Source organism: Oryctolagus cuniculus, chromosome 1 (assembly GCF_964237555.1).
Source record: "Oryctolagus cuniculus chromosome 1, mOryCun1.1, whole genome shotgun sequence".
In the NCBI taxonomy this organism is placed as follows: Eukaryota; Metazoa; Chordata; class Mammalia; order Lagomorpha; family Leporidae; genus Oryctolagus; species Oryctolagus cuniculus.
The window spans coordinates 184,269,152-184,278,342 of NC_091432.1; the positions used below are offsets into that span (position 1 = coordinate 184,269,152).

The 9,191-nt window shown below is 41.0% G+C and overlaps 1 protein-coding gene across 1 annotated transcript; it reads left to right on the forward strand.

The window, feature by feature from the left end:
• The first annotated feature begins 7,633 nt into the window (after positions 1-7,633).
• On the forward strand, positions 7,634-8,203 carry LOC138846686 (interferon alpha-10-like). Its single transcript, XM_070063167.1, has one exon. The coding sequence runs from the start codon at positions 7,634-7,636 to the stop codon at positions 8,201-8,203; it is 570 nt and encodes a 189-aa protein (XP_069919268.1).
• Positions 8,204-9,191: the final 988 nt, after the last annotated feature.

Consider the following 9,191-nt stretch of genomic DNA (forward strand, 5'->3'; position numbering starts at 1 on the left):
CACATTCTACCGTGTCTTGAGTCAATACAGGAGGCTGCAGCAGTTGCTGCATTTTTTTCTCTTTTTTGCATTCTTTTTACAACTCAGATATTTGTTGGTTCGTTTCACTTTTCAACTTCCTAGAAAGCAAAACTTGGCAGTTGTTCATAGGTGAAAAGAAAAAAAAATGCAACTCTGATTGTCATGGAAGTGAAATAAAGGAAGTGACCTATGGTGACTCAAGGACAAAGTGTAAACTAGCAAAATTCAGAACTGCAAAGTGGGAACGATTGGTGGCCATTGCTAATGGGCACAAAGGCAGGAAAGTGGCTGCTTCTGCCAAAGGCAGAATCATTGCTAGTACCCTTCTTTGTCTCTTTTACCAGTTTTTGTCTTTAAGTTTATTTTGTCCAATATTAGTATGGCTACTCTCGCTCATCTTCTATTTCAGTTTGCATGGAGTATTTTTTCCAACATTTCAATTTCAGTCCGTGTGTATGTTTTTTGGTGAGGTATGTTTCTTGGAGGCAGCATATAGATAGGTCTTGTTTGCTTTTTTTTAATCCATTCAACCAGTCTGTATCTTTTAACTGGAGGGTTTAGTTCATTTACATTCAAGGTTATTATTGATATTTAACAACCTGGTCCTGCCATTTTCTCATAAATGTTTCTACTCTTTGGTTTGGATCTGCTTTGCACTTTTACTAGGAATTTTTCTGCCTTTACATTGATTCATTTTACTGATTATTTTCTATAAATTTCTGTGTAGCTCATTCTTCAGTGTCATTTGTAGAGCTGGCCAAGTGTTGACAAATTCTTTCAATTTCTGTTTGTTTTGGAAGCATTTTATTTCACCATTTTTTATAAATAAGAGCTCTACTGGATATAGTATTCTGAGTTCACAGAATTTTTTTTTGTTTTGCATGTTAAATTATATCTGTATTCTCTACTAGCCTTGATTTCTGATGGGAAGTATACAGTCAATCTAGTTGGAATTCCCTAGAATTACTGTGGTGTTTCTGACATAAACATTTTAGGACTTTTTTTTTTTTGTCAGCAAGAGTTAGTGAGAGAGAGAGACAGAGAGACAGGTCTTCCTTTTTCCGTTGGTTCACCTCACAATGCCTGCTGTGGCCAGTGCACGGCATTGATCAAAGCCAGGAGCCAGGTGCTTCTCCTGGTCCCCCATGCGGGTACAAGGCCCAAGCACTTGGGCCATCCTCCACTGCTTTCCCAAGCCACAGCAGAGAGCTGGACTGGAAGAGGAGCAACCGGGACAGAATCCGGTGCCCCAACTGGGACTAGAACCCGGGGTGCCGGCCCTGCAGGCAGAGCATTAGCCAAGTGAGCCGCGGGGCTGGTCAAGACCTTTTCTTTATATTTTACTTCTGAAAGTTTGAATGTAATATGTGCAGTGAAGATATTTTCTGATCATGTCTTTTTGAAGTTCTAGCTCTTCCTATACTTGGATGTCCATATATTTCTCCAATTTAGGGCAATTTTCTGCTATTACTTCACTGAACAAACTTTATAAAACATTTTGCTTTTCCATTCATTCAGGAACGTCTAAGATATTTTTATTTGGTCATTTGCTAGTATCCTGTAGATCTCAAATATTGTTTTTAGTTTTTATAATTTTATTTTTTTGTCTGACAGATATTCCATGGATTTGTCTTCTAACTCAGATATTTTTTTCCGTCTCACCAAGTCTGTTGTTAGGGCTTTCCACTGTACTTGTTATTGGACCTATTGAATTATTTTCAAAAAATATTTATTGATTGATTATTTGAATGACAGAGTTAGAGAGGGAGAGACAGAGGTCTTCCATCCTCTGCCTCATCCCCAAATGGCCTCAGTGGCTGGAGCTGAGCTAGTCCAGAGGCAGGAGCAAGGAACTTCTTCCAGGACTCCCATATGATGCAGGGGCCCAAGGACTTGGACCATCCTCCACTGCTTTCCCAGATACATTAGCAGGGAGCTGGATTGGAAATGGAACAGCTGGAACTTGAGCCAGCGCCCATACGGAATGCTGGCACTGCAGGCAGCAGCTTAGCCTGCTAAGCCACAGCGCTAGCCCTTTGGATTCTTTGTTTCTAATATTTCAGTTTGATTTTTCTTTAATATCTCTATCTCATGGCCAAATTTCTCATTCATGTCATTTACAGATTTATTTAACTCTTTTTTTTAATTTTTATTTAATGAATATAAATTTGCAAAGTACGATTTATGGATTACAATGGCTTCCCCCCATACCGTCCCTCCCGCCCATCACCCTCCCCTTTCCCACTCCCTCTCCCTTTCCATTCACATCAAGATTCATTTTCGATTATCTTAATATACAGAAGATCAGCTTAGTATACATTAAGTAAGGATTTCAACAGTTTGCTCCCACACAGAAACATAAAGTGAAAAACAATAGATGATTTTTTTTAAATGATGATGAAATCAGAGAAGACCTATTGTCATGTTTAATCCCAGTGAGAGTCAAGTTGGGAATTGATAATTTCTTCTTCTTTTTTTTTTTTTTTCAGAAGATCAGTTTAGCATACATTAAGTAAAGCTTTCAACAGTTTGCACCCCCATAGAAACACAAAGTGAAATATATTGTTTGAGTACTCGTTATAGCATTAAATCTCAATGCACAGCACATTAAGGACAGAGATCCTACATGAGGAGTAAGTGCACAGTGACTCCTGTTGTTGACTTTACCATTTGACACTCCTGTCTATGGCATCAGTAATCTCTCTATGCTCCAGTCATGAGTTTCCAAGGCTATGGAAGCCCTCTGAGTTCTCCGATTCTTATCTTGTTTAGACAAGGTCATAGTCAAAGTGGAGGTTCTCTCCTCCCTTCAGAGAAAGGTACCTCCTTCTTTGAAGACCTGTTCTTTCCACTGGGATCTCACTCGCAGAGATCTTTTGCCAGAGTGTCTTGGCTTTCCATGCCTGAAATACTCTCATGGGCTTTTCAGCCAGCTCCGAATGCCTTTAGGGCAGATTCTGAGGCCAGAGTGCTATTTAGGACAACTGCCATTCTATGAGTCTGCTGAGTATCTCGCTTCCCATGTTGGATCACTCTCCCCTTTATTTATTCTATCAGTTAGTGTTAGCAGGTACTAGACTTGTTTATGTGCTCCCTTTGACTCTTAGTCCTTTCATTATGATCAATTGTGAACAGAAATTGATCACTTGGACTAGTGAGATGGCATTGGTACATGCCACCTTGATGGGATTGAATTGGAATCCCCTGGTATGTTTCTAACTCTACAATTTGGGGCAAGTCAGCTTGAGCGTGTCACAAATTATACATCTCTTCCCTCTCTTATTCCCACTCTTATGTTTAACAGGGATCACATTTCAGTTAATTTTCAACACTTAAGAATAACTGTGTATTAATTACAGAATTAAACCAGTCATATTACTTCTCTGTCTTTAAGTAACCTTATAGTCATTCTTCTGAATTCCTTTTCAGACGTTTCTTCAATCTCTTCATCTTCACCGTCTAACATTGAAATGCTGTTGGCCGGCGCCTGGGCTCACTAGGTTAATCCTCCGCCTAGCGGTGCCGGCACACGGGGTTCTAGTCCCAGTTGGGGTGCCAGATTCTTTCCCGGCTGTCCCTCTTCCAGGCCAGCTCTCTGCTGTGGCCTGGGAAGGCAGTGGGGAATGGCCCAAGTGCTTGGGCCCTGCACCCCATGGGAGACCAGGAGAAGCACCTGGCTCCTGCCTTCGGATCAGCGCAGTGCGCCGGCCGCAGCGCGCCAGCCGTGGCGCCATTGGAGGGTGAACCAATGGCAAAAGGAAGACCTTTCTCTCTGTCTCTCTCTCTCACTATCCACTCTGCCTGTCAAAAAAAAAAATGCTATTGTGTTCCTTTTGGGGAGTCATATTGTCTTCCTTATTCATGTTTACTACTACATTTATTTTTATGCATCTAGGGAGAATTTGTTGATATCTGCTCTGAAGAAATTCCAGGAACTGCATCCATGTCTCCCATATGGGTGGTAAGAACTCACGTACATGAGTGTCATCACCTGATTCCCAGAAACATTAGCTGGGAGCTGGACTAGAAACAGAGTAGCTGGGGCCGGTGCTGCGGCTCAATAGGCTAATCCTCTGCCTGTGGCGCCGGCACACCGGGTTCTAGTCCCAGTCGGGGCACTGGGTTCTGTCCCGGTTGCCCCTCTTCCAGGCCTGCTCTCTGCTATGGCCCGGGAAGGCAGTGGAGGATGTAACATACTAAATTTTGTAACATACTAAATTTTTGCACATTCATTTCAGGTAAAGGATCATATATTAGTAGTACTCTTATGCTCGTTTTAGAACTTTCAGCATTTTTTTTGATGCATAAGAATTCAATTGAATTATAAAAATAATTAATAATAAAATTTATTTAGTTCCTTAAAAACATTTTTTTCTATACCTACACTTATACTGACAAACTGATTTTACACTCATGTCATCTGAAGATCATCAAATGATGTGAAATCTCGGCTTCTATGTGACAGAAAATCGATGTCATAATCCTTTATAGTTCAAACATATATCCTAACAGCTTGGCTCCTACTTGCAAAGGGCAGTATTGATAATTCAGGAGATACAGAACTATTACCCTAAAAACAATAGTGTATTATGTTTTCTGATGCCTGTGATCTGTGTGACTCAGGGAGAAATTTCATTTAGATTTTATTCTACATATGACACCAGGGCAATTATGTTCTGTTATGGCAAAGTAGAGAGCAAGTAAGATATGAGTCATACTTGTGAGTTTAATATAGTACTAGAAAGAGGCAACATATTGTGTTGCTCTTGAATTTAGAATCCCCAGAACCACGTGTATCTTAAAGGAACTAGAATTTCATTTGTTTTAACAATAAACTCTAGAGATTAGTGACAGTGAGTAAAGTGGAAATGCTAAAAATTTTCTATTACAGTTCTAGCAACAATGGCCATGATGAAGCAACATAGCTGGATCATTTATGAATGGCTTCCAGTAGCAAAAGAAAATCTGAAAAAAAAAAAACTTCAGTAAAAATTATTTCTTGAGTGATTATATATAGCCTGGTACTGATGACAACAAAGAGAATAAGACAGAGTCCAGTCAATAAGGGAGTGTTTTCCCAAATATGATTCCATTGTTTAAGGAGTAAGAATCCTGAGGACAGGGACAACCCAAGTTGCTATGCAAAATAAAAAAAGTAAAGACAGCAGTGGGTGTTTGGCACAGGAGGTCAGGGCTTGCCTGAGGTGTCTACACCCCGTATCAGGGCACTTGGGTTGAATTTTAGTCCTCTTCCTAATTTCAGCTTCTTGCTAATGTACACCCTGAGAATCAACAGGCAAACTTGAGAAGCAAACTCAAGTGCTTGAATCCCTGCCATCCATGGACGAGACCTAGATGTGCTTCCCACCTATCGGCTGCATGCTGGCCTAGATGTGGCTGTTGTGGACATTTGGGAACTGAAACACAAATTGGGAGGTCTTTATCTCTTTGCCCCCCTCACTTCCTCCCTAACAGTCTGTTCGTTTCTTCCTTTTGAATAAACAAGATTTCTTTGAAAAATGACAAAGAAATTAAAAATAAAATTAACCACAGATACTAAGATCAGGGCTAAAAGTTAATGCTTCACATATGCAACATTCCTCCAGTTATGAATCTGTGGCAAAGGTGGGATGCCTTCATTGCATAGGAATCAACTTCATTTGGGACCTGTTGGAGTTCTTTGGAATATTTGAGCTTTAATGCAACTATATAAAGATTACTTTCTGAATCACATAGTCTCATTAGGCACGATATGGCCCTTAGTGTTTAAAAACAAATTCTTAGGCTGTGGAGAAATCTTAGATATGATGGTTTGTGACCCTCCAAAGCTCAACCATATCCAACAAAACTTTTTCTTAGTATTCATTTTTCTCATTGGCTTTCTTTTTTTAAGTTTTATTTGTTTATTTGAAAGTCAAATAAATAAATATATATTTTTTTTTTTTTTACAGGCAGAGTGGATAGTGAGAGAGAGAGACAGAGAGAAAGGTCTTCCTTTTGCCATTGGTTCACCCTCCAATGGCGCCACGGCTGGCGCGCTGCGGCCGGCGCACTGCGCTGATCCGAAGGCAGGAGCCAGGTGCTTCTCCTGGTCTCCCATGGGGTGCAGGGCCCAAGCACTTGGGCCATCCTCCACTGCACTCCCTGGCCACAGCAGAGAGATGACCTGGAAGAGGGGTAACCGGGACAGAATCCGGCGCCCCGACCGGGACTAGAACACGGTGTGCCGGCACCGCTAGGTGTAGGATTAACCTATTGAGCCGTGTCGCCGGCTAATAAATTAATATTTGAAAGAGTTACACGAAGAGGAAGAGACAGAGAGATATTCCATCTGCTGGTTGACACCCCAAATGGCCGGAGTTGAGTCAAGCCAAAGTGAAAAACCAGCAGCTTCATCCAGGTCTTCTACGGGGATGTCAGGGGCCCAAACACGAGGGCCATCCTCCGTTGACTTTCCCAGGCTGTTAGCAGGGAATAGGATGGGAAGTGGAGCAGCTGGGACACAAACATGCTCCCCTATGAGATGCTAGTGTCACAGGCAGCAGCTATCCCTACTGCATCACAACACCAGTCCCTCATTTGCTTTCTTTATGTATCATATGAAAAGGATTGATAGTGAGCTCATGGGAGATAGCCAAAACATACCCAAGAATATCTCCATAAACCTATGATGAATAGATGGCTGGCTAGTGCATTTTGTTTCCATCATTTGCTTGAGCTCAAGTCATTTTTGGGAAGTACCTTCGGTTAATTTTGTCAGTGACGGCTTTGCGGATGTTACTGAAGTTTAAGCTTCGGTACTTCAGAGTGTGAGGTGGGATTTGAGAATAAAATGCAAACAGCTTATATCTTACTATTCAATTCCACTGAAGTTTTCCTACACACTAACAATTTTGTCAAGTATGGGAAACAAAAAATAAAGAAAAAAGGTGGAGGAATGTCTAGCATCTAATGATGTTAAAAATTATTTTCTCACATGAAGAAAAATTAAAAGTTCAGTACACCAAATATCAATGTGAAGCACATAATTTAATTTTTCACCTCCACAACAGCTAGTCTTATGAGTACTATTAAGTATTTGGGAATTTCAGATTTGTGAAATAAATTGGTACGTGATAATTTATATAAATAAATAAAATGAATTAAAAGTTGCTTCACCAAATAGTACAAAAGATAAGTTAAATGTCAACAGCTTTTAAAGGTAACTTTGAATTGATTTTTTGCCATTATTAACTCTGCAGCAACCAAAAAGATTGAAATTTGAATGCTTTACATTTAGATAAACATATATATAGTGTATGTAGAGAGATGCACAGTAGATATTTTTAAAATTATAATGATGCTCTATTACAAAAAAATTCTAAAAAGGCATTAAAGCAGGAAAGATGAGGCACTGATGGGAAAATGGTGAGGAAAACTGCTTTTGAATCCTGTAGAGTGCACAAAGGAAAGCAAAAAGAGAAGTAGAAAGTGAAGAGAAGGCATTCAGAAAAAGGAAAGCAGCATGTCCCCTATTTAAGGCACTTGAGCAGAGCAAGGTCTTCAGAGAACCTAGAGGCCGAGGCTCTGATCAGCCACCTCAGCCAGGCCAGCAGCATCTGCAAGATCCCCCATGGCCTTGCCCTTCTCTTCGCTGCTGGCCCTGCTGGTGCTCAGCTCCAAGTCCCTCTGCTCTCTGGGCTGTGATCTGCCTCAGACCCACAGCCTCAGTGACGGGAGGTCCTCCATGCTCCTGGGACAAATGAGGAGAGTCTCCCCTCTCTCCTGCTTGCAGGACAGACATGACTTTAAGTGCCCCCTGGAGGAGTTGGGTGGACACCAGGCCCAGAGGGCACAGGCCATCTCTGTGCTCCACGAGATGACCCAGCAGCTCCTCAACCTGTTCAGCACCAAGGAGGCGTCTGCTGCCTGGGACAAGGCCCTCCTGGACAGACTCTGCACTGGACTCTTCGAGCAGCAGAGTGACCTGGAGGTCTGCATGATGCAGGGAGCGGGGGCGGAGGAGACGCCCCTGAAGCATGAGGACTCCGCATGGGCTGTGAGGAAATACTTCCAAGGAATTGCTGTCTATCTGGCAGAGAAGCAATACAGCCCTTGTGCCTGGGAGGTTGTCAGAGCGGAAGCCAGGAGAGCCGTCTCTTTATCAAGAATCTGGCAAGAAAGAATTTGGAGCAAGGAATGAGACCAGGGCCAACACGGAAATGATTCCTGTTGACAAAAACACATATCACACTTGAGCAAATTCTGCCATTAAAAGACTCCTTTCTCCTAAAATGCCCATATTAATTCAATCAGTTTGTTAGATGTTTTCAAGGCTATTAAACAACATCTCGTTAACTTTTGGGGCATTATTTTTTACAGATGAACATTCAATATATCTATTTAAATATTTATGTATTTGTATATTTGAATATTTATATATTTAACTATATTTAAGATTTAAATAGTTTTTATCCGTATGATAATCATGTTCACTTTTGTACTGTGGTTAATGTAATAAAATTACTCTTTATATTAATCAATTCATCATTTCACTTTGTACATTGAATTTTTCCTATAGCAAACTTGCTCTATTTGTCTATCCTATAAAAGAAAATATGAGATTTATTGTGCAATCTGATTAAAGACTCAATGGCACAATTCATTTACACGGGACTATCATATTAAAGATAGAAATATAAATATGCTTTCTCCTAACTAGGTTGTATGTTGCCTTCACAACACAGAACTGAAGAGAACAAATAGAATTGCTGCTTTCTTGAGTCTTTGATGTTGGTAAGAAAGCAACCGAAAGGAATTATCATACTTAAAATATCTGCTCAGTTAAATACTATAATGATAAGAAGAGAAAAACAATTGAAATGGTCCCAGCAGATCTTGGGAAGAGGCAGATCAGGAAATGGAAGCAGAAGCAGCAGATAGTGTGCACAGCTGACTGGGACAGCTAAGTGCACATATGCACTGGCAATGAATATATGAGCTTGCAATTTACAAGCAATGCCAGCAACTGAAAGCCTGCTATCAGAAGTGGCCACATGGGAAGATACTAGAGAATAAGAAAAAGGCTTAAAATTGGTTGGTGTTGGGGGCAGGCGTCGTGGCTCACTTGGTTAATCCTCCACCTGCGGCACCAGCATCCCATATGGGTGCCGTGTTCTAGTCCCAGTTGC